The 15533-nt window shown below is 36.4% G+C and overlaps 1 protein-coding gene across 2 annotated transcripts in view; it reads left to right on the plus strand.

Moving 5' to 3' along the window:
- TBC1D5 (TBC1 domain family member 5) overlaps window positions 1-15533 on the plus strand; it is a gene marked incomplete at both ends in the record, with an annotated part of 350595 nt that overhangs the window by 111788 nt on the left and 223274 nt on the right. For both annotated transcript variants that reach the window (XM_080715898.1, XM_080715899.1), the window contains 2 exons: window positions 2238-2340; window positions 13961-14053. In XM_080715898.1, coding sequence (XP_080572024.1) covers window positions 2238-2340; window positions 13961-14053 — 196 coding nt within the window. The remainder of the gene's footprint in view (window positions 1-2237; window positions 2341-13960; window positions 14054-15533) is intronic.

Here is a 15533-nt window from a genome sequence, read left to right on the forward strand (position 1 = left end):
TTATTGAAAAAATTTTTGTTTCTTTCCTAATTTAGTCCATTTGACCTATTACTGGGACTTTGTTGGCTTCTGTGAATTTTATGCTCACTCTGAATTTTCCTTTGGTATTTTCTCTTCTTTGGGAGAGGCATTTGTGCTATCCCTACTGCAATTTGCTTTGCCTAGCTAGAACCTATCACTTCAGGGTTTGTGCAAGGATGTGATGTCACCTGGCCCAGATCCTTAAATTCTTTACTGCCCCTGAAAAGAGGCTCTCCTGTTTTTACAGAAAGGATAAAAAGGCTGATTCTGGGTACAATTGCACATCAAAGTAAATTTCAAGCAAAAATAAAATGAACAGAACAAGATAAAGTATGCCACAACTTATTTTAAAAATTAGGACCAGAAAAGATAGGCTTTATCCAGAAAACCTAGCTTGTACAAGAAAAAGGTGTAACTTGCATAGGGTACCAAGACCAGATCAGAATAAAGCATGAAACAGTAAAGGTTTCCAAAAATAGGAGGCAGTAAAGACATTATAATATGAAGTAAAAGAGCTGTTAATGCTCTTTTAAAAAATTAGCTCTAGCCGGGCGTGGTGGCACACGCTTGTAATCCCAGCATTCCAGAGGCTGAGACCAGAGGATCGTGGTTTACGGACAGCTTCAGCTACTTAGTGAGGCCCTCTGCAACTCAGTGAGACCTGGTTTCAAAATAAAGAATTAAAAATAGGGCAGGGGCTGTAGCTCAGAGGTCGAATGCCCCTGGGTTCCATCCTCAGACCCACAAAAAAAAAAAAAAAGAAAGAAAGAAAAAAGAAAAAGTTAGCTCTTTAAAATGCCCGATTCCTCCATGCTCTAGGTGGTCTTCCTCTTCACTCTCACATTTTCTCTTATTTTCTAGTTCAAAGCCACCTACTTCACCTTTCCATCACCCAGAGGACATTGAACTACTCAGACTAACGGGCTCTGTGTCCCTGAGCAGCCCCTGACAGGCACTGGGCTCCCTATTCACTCAATCTCAAGCCAATCCCAAGATCAGCATGATCCCTACCATAAAGACTGTGCAGTTAAGCAGTTTCTGGAGGACACCTAGAACATGAACAGGGGCAGGGGCTTTTCTGCTCAGCTTTGTAAATTTTTTTAATTTTCCTTCACTATAATGTGCTCTTTTATCCCTCCTATAAACTCTTCTCTTTCAGGCTTTTTGCTACTTAGAGTCACTCAAAGACTATCATGTCCCTGTTCATAAATGTAGAGACACTGAATTGTGCTTTTTCAGTTGTGAACTTAGCTGTCAGTCATTGTTCCTGATCGGCCTTCCCTTCCTTCTGTCCTCCTGTTCTTCTGTCAACTGTCCTCGTGCCTGGGACTCTCTCTGCTTTCCTTCCAGTTACTGGTTGTCATTCTGTGCTGCACACATGAGGATCTGCTGCCTTTTGTGCTGCCGTAGCTTTCCTACAGATTCAGTTACATTTCCCGCTGATGCTCACGTTCTTCCTCTCCCCGGCAGTCTTGTTCAGACCTTGTATGATTGAAGCCAGGTGGTACTTTGCTTCTAGACGACATGCCCTTATATATTTGTTGTATATCACGTTGCTGTGTGTTTGTGTTTGAGGATTTTGCAGCCATAAATTCTTGCAGCTATATATTCTTGGAGCTATTTTCAGCTATATATTCATTGTAAGTAACTGTTTAAATTCCTTTCAAACAGATTCTTTGTCTTTTTCCTGTTTCACATCGGCTCAAATCACCTTGTAGAAATTTCAATCCAGAGAGCCTTTAAGCAATGTTTGATAGCTTGTGTTTCATTGGAAGCCTACATTTTAATTGGATGATACTGACAGTATGGTCACATGGAATAGAAATCCTGATATTTACATCAAGAAAAAACAATGGCAATAACTTCTTGAAAATGTTAGTATAAAATTGCCTAGTCTTAAAACAAATGGGCTAAACAAAGCAACCTTTCGACCTCAGATAGGTAGACTATAATTCATTTTTAAAACTTGTACTCATATGTGACTTTAAGGATATGAAGAGATTTGAACTGTTTAAATGTTGAAGAATGTCATTTATCCCGGGTTATGAGCATTTCCCTTTTATCACCCTTTTTTACATCCCAGGGGCGGCATAACTTGCATGGCAAATACACAGCTGTAAAGCCTAAAGCGGCCCTTAGCACCTCTTAGAGACGAGAAGTTCAGAGTGATTGTTGAAACTGCTAGTCAGTTTCAATCCTGTGTTTTCTCTTTTCAGGTTTCCTGAAATGAAGTTTTTCCAACAAGAAAATGTGAGAAAAATTCTTACAGATGTTCTTTTCTGTTATGCTAGAGAAAACGAGCAGTTGCTTTATAAACAGGTAATGAAAATATCTTACAGGTGGCATCCGTTGACTCTGAATTTTCTGTACAGCTTGACAAATGATAGAGCAATAATGCAACCTTTATTGTATCCCAAGTTGTATCATAATGCCGATGCAATCCAAGCGCGCTCGTCAGCTGCATGGGGAGAGAGCGAGCTCATTCAAGCACATATGCTTCCACCTCATTATAAGACATTCCTCCAAATTGTCTTCTAGAAGACGCTCAATCTTTCCTTTCAACTTTGGAGAGTTTGTGTATAAACAGCATCTTTGAAGCCAGTCTAGTAATAAAACTTTTCAGAGTTGTATGTATAAATATTGTTTTTAAGTGCAGCCTTTATAAACGTGTGACATGTCATGTAAAAAGTAATTAAGTGTACCATTACTCTTTAAAACTCCAGTAATAGAACTTCAGGAAGTTTCTTTAAAATTTTTGAAATGTGTAGTTGTTTCTTTGTTCTCCTCTTACTTGACTTATCTGTTTACTTAAACAGAGAGATTATTGGATTGTTTTATTTTTATGGAAATGTAAAATATGTAATATATAAAAATGTAGTTGTATCTTTGTTTTCCATTCAAGTTTATTGTGTTTCAACAAAGATATGTACATTTGAATACTGTAATTTATATTTGATTTTCAAAATACATATGAAGTGGTAATTGAAATGAAATTCATAAATCTAAAACAATTAAGAGATAATTTATATCTAGTTCATGATCACCAAATATCAATTTAATATAACAGAAACACCTATGTAAAATAATTATATTTATTTAGTATATTTCATATAATTCAGAATAATTTATATATGATAAACCAAATGAGATTACAGTTAAACTAAGTTTTATATATATGTTATTATATGTGTAATAACTAATTTATATAATTTTATTTTAATACTAGTAACATTAATTGCATACTGATAATAGGTTTTTACCATTGGAAATGGATGAGACAGAAAGATTGCAGGTTTGCAGCCAGCCTCAGCAAGGCTCTTCTCAACTAAGTTAAAAAAAAAAAAAAAAAAAAACCACAAAAAAACAAGGTCTGTCAAGTCAAGTTGGAGGCATAGGTCAAAAGTAGAATGCCCCTACGTTCAATCTTCAGTATTGGGGAAAAAGTAAAAAAATAAAATAAAATATGCCACCATGCCCGGTTAGAAAGATCTTTTATGTTCTTGGATAGGTATAATAAATATCATCTAAATTGCCATACTTCCAAAATTATCTACAGATTCAAAGCAATACCCATTAAATTAACAAAATAATTACTCATAGACATAGAAAAACCAGTCCTTAAATTCATTTGCCCCAGTCCCATTTTTGAATCTTTTTTTTTTTTTAAATACAGGGTCTCACTGAGCAGCAAAGGCCTTGCTAAGTAGCTGAGGCTGTCCGCGAACCACGATCCTCCGTTCTCTGCCTTACAAATGCTGGGATTACAAATGTGTACCACCACGTCTGGCACTAAAGCTATATTAAGTAAACTAAAAATGCTGTTGATGGATATAAAGTAAGAGTTGAATAAGTAGGAAGATAACATGTTTTTGAATGGGAAGATTTTAAGTATAACTATTTCTTTTTTCCAAATCAATATATAAATGTATTGTTGTTCCAGTGATACTCTGAAATACGTATTTTATTGAAACTGGACAGTTATTTTAAATAGTGACTAAAAGCTGTACAGCTACTTTTATTCTTATACTTTCATTGGTCATTATAGTCTTGTAGTCACACATCACAGTGAGGTAAACCCTGATAGTAACAGACACCCACTTGGTGCATGTTGGTGAGCTTCCCCACCTCCCTATCCACTCTTTCCTTCCTGGTACATGATACTGAGATTGGCATTGGTATTATCACATATATGCATAATGTCCATGCAAGTGTTTTATTAATTCTCCCTTTCACACACACACCCCAGACCACCTCCCTTACTCCACTGGGGTTTCTTCTCTCTTGTATCAAATCCCTCTTGCATCCAGATGACTCCCTAACCTTTGCACATGAGAGAAAACATATGCCCTTTCACTTTTCTTACAGTTATTTTAATAGCGATAATGTTTTTTAGTCAGGAAAAGCACTGGCACTAGAATCAGATTTCATCGTTTGAATCTCAGCCCCAAGGTGACTGAAGGTATAGTCTTCTGCGTTCACTTCCCTTTTCTGCTTCATACTTTTGTTACCTGTAAGACGAGAGCAATCCTAGTACTGACCGGGGTTAAGAACATATTTCCCATCAAGGATTCCTGTAGGTACTTATGGCTGTTATTGTTTTTGCCATCGTCTGCACAATTATTAGTGTGGTGGAGTTGCCACAGAATTTGGGAACAGCAAGGAACGGCAAAGGGAGATATGAAACTGCCATTTCCTTTTCATTCTTTAAAAAACTTTATCTACAATAGAGCTCCAGAACTTACTTCTCCTACCTAAATGTAGCTTAGTACCCACTGACCGGCCTTTCCTCGTCGTTTTCTCCCTGCTAATCTTCTTTCTGTTAAGCACCATTCCCCTCTCGACTTCTACCAGATCCGCTTCTTTTAGATTCCACATATAAGTGAGCCCATGTGGTCCTTGCCTTTCCATACCTGGCCTATTTCACATAGCATAATGACCTCCCGTTCTATCTAGGTTATTGCAAATGACAGATTTCATTCTTTTTATGGCCGAATAGTATTCCATTTTGTTTATATGTACCACATTTTCTTTATTCATTAGTCTTTTGATGGATACTTATTTTGTTTCTATTTCTTGGTCGTTGTGAATAGGGCTGTAGTGACGATAGGAGTCTTCAATACACTGAGTTCATTTCCTTTTGAAATAGACTCAGAAGTGGGATTACTGTAGCATATCATAGATCTGTTTTTAATTGAGGTATCTCCATATAGTTTTTCATAATGGCTATAGTAATTTACATCCCTACCAACAGTATGTAAGGACAACTCCCTTTTCTATATCCTCACCAAAATTTCTGAAAAACATCTATAAGAATTTTTGTGCTGGGGGAATTGCTCTGTGGTTGGCTAGGGTGCCTACTTAGCATGCAGAAAGCTCTGGGTTCAATCTGCTTCACCAAAAAGAAACAGAAAAAGTTCTGTTATCTAACTAATAAAACAGGTATTTGGGGACCAACCAATCACAGGAAGAGTCTGGAAGCAGGACCAATCGAATATGAGATCGTAAGGTAAATAGGAGAAAGATGTTCACTTGATATATTTGGTTTTCCATCTATAAATAAGATTAAAGTTTACCTTTATTAAATAATGAATTTCAGGCAGAATATAAATATAAGTATAAAAACTAAAAGTATATAAAATAATAGCAAAAGAGTTAGGAAAACATGTATATATGCTCAGGTTAATAATTATCTTCGTATGTAAGATAGCTTATCCAAAAGTTGTATACAAAGTCAGAAGATGACAAGCAAACCAGAAAGGAGGCTGGAAAAGTGAAAAACCTCAAAGTAGCAGAAGATCCCATTCAAAATGGCTTAAACTTCTTAGTCTGGGGGTGCATGGTACTGCCGCCTTCACTAAGTTCCTTCCCTCAGAATGAAGATTCTGAAGGAGTCAAGGATCCAGAGGGTCTCTTGTTTCTCTGCCCTGGCCTCATTGAGTGGCTTTTGTTGTAAAGCCTCTCTCCTCATTGTCCCAGCTTTTCTTTAAAAATATTTGAAAGCACCTCACAGTCAGAGATTTAATGATAGCAAATCAAGGCAGCATTAAATTATCCTGTTATACATTTGTTTCCTATTTTTCTTTAAAGTAAGATAAAACAGATTATGGTAGTCTTATAATGATAGGAATAAGTCTTATGGACAAGGAAAAATCCACAGCATGCTCCAGCATTTGTGATCCAGGCAGACCACTGTGTTTGAATGGAAAACTGGATGGGAACGTGGAGATCAGCCTCTGGACAGCAGAGACGGCCTATCAATTGCTGGATATGAAAGTATCGTTAGTTTAGTTCTGGGTCTCACGTAAAAAGATGTAATTACTCCCTGTACTTGTTTAAAGTCCTATAGATTCTTTACAGAGAAATAATACCTTGCTGTTGAAGGACTGAATTTAGCCAGATCAAATTTAAGAAAAAACCTTGAGTTTCATCACAAGCTGTTAAAGCTATTATTTTGTACTAGGTGACACCCCGTTTAACATCGACCATATTGTTAATAGTTATGGGATTTTATTGAATTAATGAGACTGTTATCATGTAGTAGAATGTCTTGCTGAGTTAATTGAAACTGCAGAGATTATATAAATGGTATTAATGAACTTTGACTGCCTGATGCCTCAGCTTTAATAAAGACTGCTTGGTGAGCTAAATGAACACAGGCAGATAAAAGAACAGGTTCAATTTTGTGAGCCTACAGGCTGTTGATGAAGAAAACTTTGTTACCTTTATTTTCAACTGGCATGAGTTCGGAGTGCAGTGATTACTAAAGAGCTAACAGGGATAAAAGCTGTGTAAGCAAGCTGAAATGCTGATAATGATATAGAAATAAAATTCACATTTTGGAAACTGAGAAGTATACTGAGAATACTTTGTTTTTATTGTGTTTTATCATATAGCATGTTTAATTCACTATTGTACTTTCTCTTTTCTTTTATTTATTTATTTTTTTTTTTTCGGGTCTGGGGATGGAACCCAGGGACATTCAACCTCCGAGCTGCACCCCCTGCCCCGTTTTTTATTCTTTATTTTGAAACCGGGTCACACTGAGTTACAGAGGGCCTCACTAAGTAGCTGAGGCTGTCCGCGAACCGTGATCCTCCAGGTCTCAGCCTCCCGAATGCTGGGATTACAAGCGTGCACCACCATGCCCGGCTTCTCTTTTCTTTTAAAGATGTCTGTGTACTTCTTCTTCCCTTTCTTTCTCTTTTCTTTTGTTGGCAGGTCTGGGGTCAGACCCAGAGCCTTGTGTATGTTAGGCAAACACTCTACCCCTGCGCTATATCCCCAGCTTACTTTGAATGATTACTCAGGTTTTACTAGTCTAGAATTGAGAGCAAAACTGACAGTTTCATTCAGGTGTTTGAGAAAGTTCTCCTAGTTTTGGTGAAATTTAAAATTGAACGTGTAAAAGATTGTTTTAATAGTATTCAGAGGATCTTTAACTTTCATTTTGCAAAGAGCCATCTTTATTACTTGATTTGAAATATGATTTTGTACTATACTTTTATATTGTTCTTTTTCAAATATATTGATATATTAAATGGTAGATATTTTAGTTGTTCATTCAAAGCATGATGCATACGCTCTGTGTGCTGGGCCTGTAGTAGGATCTGCGTGTATGCACATAGCCACCCCGTGTATCCTTGGAGCATCAGTTTCAGGGCAGCCTTGCCTACACCCGCCACATAAACCAAAATCTGGATGCTTAAGTCTCTTATATAAAATGACATCATATTTGCATATAACCCAACACATTCTCTTATTATATATTGATTTTTCTCTAGACTATTTATGATAACCACTTTATAAATAATATGTTAATAATTTAAACAGAAGAAAGTCTTTATCTTTAGTATCTTTCTGTGATTTTCTAATCTCTTTTATCCATATTTGATTGAATTCACAGACGATTAAGCCATGGATACTATTTCCTTCATTTTTTCTCTCTCCCCCCACGACACAATTCCATAGACTTTTCTATGACTTCACTGGCTTTCTCCTTTTTTATCTAAAGTCCTTCTTGTGTCCTGATTACTGCCTAGCTTCCGCATATAAAACATGATCACTTTCTGTGACTGACTAATCTCACCTAACATACTGTTCCCCCAGGCCCCCATTTTCCTGCCGACAACATAGTTTTGTTTTATTGACATTATGTATATATATAAAATTATCAGTGCCCATCTTGACATCATGTGTGGCAGTGGATAGGCAGCTGGGGGTGGGAAGCTCACCAAGTCCTGTATTCATCTGTGCCCACATCACTCTGAACTTCATTATGATGTGATGCTGCACTGCACCAACAGAAATGTATTTAAAAAAGAAATAATGGATAAAAAGGGCAGGTTGTACATGTATGTGTGTGTATGACATATTCTTCACACACATATGTATATATCTTGTGCAAACACACTGAAACACACAGCATGTAATATTGTTTGCAACTGTATTTTTTTCTCAGACTAGCCCACTTTACTTACTTTGTGTCTACAGCAAATATTGTAAATGGAATAGTTTGCCAGGCATGGTGGCACATATTTGTAATCCCAGCATTCAGGAGGCTGAGACAGGAAGATCCTGGTGAGCAGCAACCTCAGCTACTTAGCAAGGCCCTCCGAAACCTTGTTTCAAAATAAAGAATAAAAAATAGGGCTGGAAGTGTAGCTTGGTGGTAGAATGTCTCTGGGTTCCATCCCCAGGACTGCAGAAATAAATAAATGGAATAGTTACTGCAGTCAGTGAATGATGATTACTGAACAAATGGAGCGCTGGAGGTAATACTGCCACAGATATAGAGGGGAGAGAACTTTGTGTGTGTGTGTGGTACTGGGGTTCCTGGAAGCCCTTCTACCTTCGGGCTACACTCCCAGACCTAATTTTTATATTTTTATTTGGAAACAGGGTCTCATAAGCCAGCGCGCCTGGGTTCGAACCTGCCCGATCCTTCCTGTCTCCGCCTCCCAAGCGTGGGGATTACAAGCGTGCGCCACCACGCCTGGTGCTGGGGAGAACGTTTTAAAAAGACAGAGAGGAGCCCTTAAGAAAAGCTATTTCATAGTAATCCCGCCATAATTAATTAGAAAACATACTGAAGAGGAAAGGTTCACAAAATTACCACCACTACCACCAAAAAAGAAAGAACAGCTAGTCATAAACCTATGAACAGAGTGAGGTCTAATCATGAAAACTACACAACTGTATACATTTTTTAATTGAAAAATCTGGCATTTTTAGAAGTGCTTATTTTAAGTAAATTTTAATTCAGTGCCAAAAAGTTCTGCTGTTTTGTTTAGCATTTTACATAACTAAATGATACCACAATACACCTGGAAGAAAAGTTTCACTAGGCAAGATAATTTCAGGGGGAGGGGGGAGAACATACAGAGGAATATTGTGAAGGTCTTTATACTAGTAAAGTTCTTGTTAAGAATATTTTAAGTCATCAAAAGTTTGGTATCAGATAGATGAAACTGTTCTGTGAGATTATCATTGTTAATTTTGGATAAATTGCTATAATACTAGATGTCAACTACTAAGCCAAGCATAGGAAGGAGGGATGGGGAGGGAACGGGGTGGGGATCGGGTAGGGGCTAATTGGGCGATATGTGCATGTATGTCTACAAAAGTTTTTTTTATCCCATTATGATGTATGAATACAGTACACCAATAAAAAATTAAAAATTAAAAAAATTTCAATAAAAGAATATGTAAGCCAAGAGCTGTGTGCCTACAGGTCTTGATCACACTGAACTTCATTGTGATGCGTGATTACAATGCACCAATGACAGTGAAAGCAAAAATCTTTAAAGAGGAGCAAATAAAAAATTAATAAGATACCAATAAAATCTAAGGGAAAAAATCTGAGCTAATCATTGAGATTGTAATAAAGATAGCATTTCAGAACTCTTTGGAGAAGATAAGCTCTTCCACTTATAGAATAGATTAAATTTGTTGAAGATGAGTGGTTATTCAGTAAATTAGTTTAATTCTTTTAGAAAAACATTCTTAATATAATTTTATTGGTGTATTGTAATCATACATTTTAGAGAGGTGCAAATTTACGCAAATAAACAGACACAGTTTTTGGTATGATTCTCTTAAGATCTCATCCCACTATCTACCAGTTCCCATACATAAGAGCTAGATCAGTAATGGTACCTTCTTTATGGGCACGACACAACTTGAACCGTTACCTTCATTGCTCCCCTTTTCTTCTTTCCCAACCACCCTCCCCTCGCCCCCTTCTGCTCTTCTGCTGGCCACCCTTCTTAGTTTTCTAACTCCTTTTGTATTCTGTTTTCTCTATGGCTTCCACCTATGAGAGAAAAGATTCAACCCTTGACTGATCTCCCTTAGTATAATATCTAGTAGTTTCATCCATTTTCCTGCAAATTATATAATTTTGTTCCTCTTTATGGCTGAGTAAAATTGTAGTGGTGTGAGTGTGTATATGTGTATATATAATTATAAATGTATAATGTGTGTGTATATATAATTAGAAAATGTGTAAACACATTTTCTTTATTCATTCATCTTTCGAGAGACACCTAGTCTGTAATGTGGGTATTGTGATTTGTGCTGCTATACACATGAGTATTCGTGTATTAGCATTTTGACTTGGATTACTTTGGAAAGATACTGAGGAGGGTATAACTGGGTTTTAATGGTAGTTCCATTATTAGTCAACCCTCCATGCTGATCTTCATAGTAGTTACATAATTTGCGGTCCCACCAACAGTATATAAAGGTTCTGATTTCCCCACATCCTCACTAATATTTGTACTTTATATTCTTGATGGTTGCTATCCTAACTAAAGTTAGATAGAATCTCGGTGTAGCTTTGATTTACATTTCCTTGATTGCTAATGATGTTGAGTCTTTATATATTTATTAGTCTTTTGTATTTCTTCTCTTGAGAAGTGTCTGTTCAGCTCAGTTGCCCATTTTTTTATTTGATGATGGTGATTATTAGTAGTAGTACTAGGGATTGAATTCAGGGGTTTTCCATCTCTGTGCTACACTCCCAGCCCTGTTTTTTTAAAATTTTAAACAGGGTCTCACTAACTTTCGAGGGTCTCACTAAGTAGCTGAGGCTGGCCACAAACCTGCAATCCTCCTTTTTCATTCTCCTGAGTACTGGGATTATAGGCGTGCACCCACGCCTGGCTCAGTTATTTATTTATTTTTAATGTTAAGATTTTTGAGCTGGGTGTGGTGGTGTATACTTGTAACCCCAGTATTTGGGAGGCGGAGACAGGAGGATTGTAGTCCGCAGCCAGCCTCAGTTACTACTTAGTAAGGACCTCACTGCAACTCAGTGAGACTGGGGTGCTGCTCGGAGGTAGAATGCCCCTGGGTTTCATCCCCAGTACCACACACACAAAAATTGAGTTCTTTATATCTCTTATCAGAAGAGTAGCTGGGAAAGATTTTCTCCCATTATGTAGGCTCTCTCTTTGGAATCTTGATGGTTTCTTTTGCTGCTCAAAAGCTTTCCAGATTAATGCCATTCCATTTATTAAATCTCAGTTTTATTCCCTGAGCTTTGGCGGTCTTGTTAAAGTTGCTACCAGTGCCTATATGTTAGAATTTGGGGCCTATTCCCTATTCTAGTAATTGCAAAGTATCTGCTCTAATTTCTAGGTCTTCCATTCATTTGAATGGATTCTTGTTCAGGATGAGAGGTTGGGGTCTGTTTTCATTCTTCTATATATGGCTATACAGTTTTCTCAGTACCATATGCTTTATGGTAAAAATTAAATGCATCCCAATTGAATGAAGAATTAACTGAAAAAAGGAAATTATACTATTGCATAATTTTAACACGAGGGAAGTCTTTTTATGCATCAAAGCAAAATAGAAAAAAACAAACCTGCAAAGGGTAATGTAGTGTCTTGACTATTAAAGTGTACAGTTTAATATGACATAAGATACCAAAATTAAAAGATAAATGATAAACAGGAAAATATTACAAATTGGTAAAGAACTGTTACAAATCACTAGGGACAAAGAAACAATACTTTATTTGGATGAAAAGGACAACTCATTAAATAAAGATGGCCAATAAAAATTTAGAGTTTGATCTCCCTAGCATGTAAATGAATCATTACAGCAATTTGTGAAAATGGACAAAATTTAAAAAAATATCTACAAATATAGATGAGTATATGTGTAATGGTAATTTTATATTCTACAGTGGGAGAAAATTTTGTGGAGGGCAGCTTATTGTTATGTGTGCGTGTATAACACACACACACATAAAGTCCATGATATATATGTATATATCAGGAACTTTAACAAATATCTTTACCCAGAAATTCTACTTCTGCAGACTTTATTCGAAGTTAAACATTCTAAGAAACAGGTAAAAGATTACCACAAGGATATTTATTACAGTTTTAATTTCTGTTGATCTTTGGCCAACTTGTCTGCTTTTATTTTTTTATTTATATTTTTCTTTATTTTATTACATTAAATTATACTATCTTGGTTATTAAAATTATGGTACTTTGTTTTTGAAATAACTTCAAGTTATTCATTATGATTTATCCTAATGATGATTTTTAAAGCACAATTAACTTAGATGATTTCATCTTTTTCTGGTATCTACCATGTTCTTCTAAGGAACATTCTTTTCAAGGTTTGTTAAATCTTGAAATGAAGAAATGATTAACTCAAAGAATTGAGTGTTTGTGGTAGTTTGTCCTAAGTCACAAGTAAATTGTCAGTGGATCATAAATAACTCTGTAAAAATACCCTTTAATTGTGGATCTCAAAGCTATTTACAACTTTTAAATGAAATGAAGCCTGACAAAGTTTACTCTCATATTTTCTTTGTGATGTCAGCTGACTTCTTAAGACTAGCGCAGAGCTGCTGGACTTCACAGAGGGTTTGTGTATCCATCCTTCCACTACAGGAAGCCTCCTTTAGTGGTGCCAGCAAAAAGCTCTCTCCTCTTAGCTCCCGTGTTTTATATTTATTACTCCAAAAGGAGCTATTTTGTCTTGTCTTTTTTTTTTTTTTTTTTTTTTTTTTGTAAAAGAGCACCCTTAGTTACTAAGCAAATGAACATGGTAATTTCTTACATTTAGAGGCAAGAAAGTGTATAATCTATTTTAACGTGCTAGAATATGGTGTTTTATGGTTAAAGGGGAACAAACTAAATTAACAAGGCTAATCACTAATGTGTAATATCTTATGTTCCCACAAAATGAATAAACTATGAATTTTTAGAATAACTTTTAAAAGGCAGCTCAATGATAGTATGCCATTTTGTTTCTGTGCCTATTTATGTAATATATAGGGTGGACCTCCCTCCACTATAAAGGAAACCATTTTAGTGGTGAACTCATTAAATAAGTTGAAAATTAACCTGATATTTGAAGTGTACATGAAAACATGGTAATTTTATAAGTAAACTTGTTGAAAATCCTATTTTAAAAACTTTATTTTCTGTCATTTCTGCCAAAGCTTGTTTCTCTTATTATCTAACATTCCTAGCTAGCTGACTTTAGCTCTTTCTAAATCTACAGACATCCTAATTTTGAGCTATTATATAATGAAAACATTGGCTGTAATTTCCTTAGGTCTACAGTGCTTCGTTGCCCTTCTTGCTGCAGATCTTTACACTGTAACTCATGATTATAATTTGCATAAATGAAATTCATATTTATGAGTACAGATCTTGAAGCAACTGACAGGTGCAAGGTTGTCTACCATGCCAATTTATTGTTTGTCGTGTCATTTACAGGAGAAATACTCGCCATGTTCTAAAAGTAGATAAAAATCTTTTTTTGCAGCTTTCCATTTTTATGCTTTTCTTTATACTGTGGACCTTTTGGTGGCAGGACACAGTTGAAAAAAACAACAAACCATTGAGTCAGCTTGTACTATTTACTACAGCACTCAAAATCCCTTCTCTGTTCTTGGCCTGTCTTTCAGGGTATGCACGAGCTGTTAGCGCCTATCGTCTTCACCCTGCACTGTGACCACCAAGCTTTCCTGCATGCCAGTGAGTCTGCACAGCCCAGGCAAGTTTCTGTACGAATCCCATGTGTTTTTTTCAGTGCTCACTGTAATCTTTTAACCTCAGAATCTCTTAAATTGGAGGTCCTTCTAAGTTTAAGTTGTGAACCCTTGATTGTGTTTTATGTGGCAAATTGTTAAGTTCACTTAATAGTTCTAATTCTGCTTTAGCTGTGGGACAAATTTGCAATTAAGTCTTTGATATCTTAGGTTTGTATCAAACTGAAAACATAACTAATGGATTAAGAAAATGAAATGTTTGTTGTAGTAACAGAAGTGCTAATGACTTGTGATATTTATCTATCCCTGTATACTGCCTTCTGATGACTCATCTTCCTCTCTGAGCTGAATGAGAGCTTTATGAGCTACTTTCTCTTCCCGAGGTTGGCTTGGCCTAACTCAGGAGTAAAGGAGTGGCACTCCAAAGAACTTAGTCTGTTTATAAGCCACATGACTTCTCATGGTTGGGGACACATTTATTCTTTTCCTTTAAATGATTTTGTGTTCCTTCATTCCCCCAGTGTGGTGGATTGAACCCAGGGATGCTCTGCCACTAAGCTATAGCTCCTGCCCTTTTTATTTTGAGAGAGGTTCTCAGTGAGTTGCTAAGGATGGCCTGCAGCTTGGGATCATTCTGCCTCAGTCTCCCAAGAAGCTGGGATTACAGGCGTGTGCCACTGTACTCAGTTACAGATGACTTTTGTAAGTGGATTTAACTTAGGTAGTTATTGGAATTTATTTTTCTAACTTAAGCTACCCTAACTGACGGGATAGAGAGACATCTGAATGCATTTTGCGAATGGAGAGATGGAGGACTGCAAGGCTTTATCTGGAGTATTCCATTAGGATAGCTCTCCGATAAATAAACAAACAAACAAACAAACAAAAAACCCCCAAAAAAGCTGGGACATAACATCGCACATATTTAACTGTAATCATTAATAATCAAATACATATTGTCCATTTTGCTATGTGTATATTCAGAACTGTGCTAACCCTAACTTTTGTCTACTAGGTTATAGATTAGTATTCTCAAGTTTCTTCTAAGTTTCTATAATTTTGTTGAATTTATTGGATCTTGAAAAATAACCATATCTTAATTACCTTCACTTCAATGATTCTAAAGTGCAAGGATTAAGTTAATATTGGGATCCTGTTTTTATGCCTTTTTATGAGTGTGTGATACTGGGGATTAAACTCAGTGGTATTCTAGCTCTGCACTATACCCCACTTGTGCTTTTTTGTTTGTTTGTTTAGTTTGGTTTCAGTTTTTGCTTTTGAAACAGGATCTTAAGTTGCTGAGGCTGATCTTGAACCTACAGTAGTCCTCCTCTTAGCCTCCCAAGTATTAGTATTATAGATGTGTACCACTGAGCCCAGTTTATGCTGGTTTTATTGGTTAAAAACATGTGCATGTAGCTGGGCGTAATGGCACACGTGTGTAATCCCAGCATTCGGGAGGCTGAGACTGGAGAATCAGTTCACGGAC

The sequence above is a fragment of the Muscardinus avellanarius genome (assembly GCF_963383645.1).
Source record: "Muscardinus avellanarius genome assembly, chromosome: 18".
Classification (NCBI taxonomy): Eukaryota; Metazoa; Chordata; class Mammalia; order Rodentia; family Gliridae; genus Muscardinus; species Muscardinus avellanarius.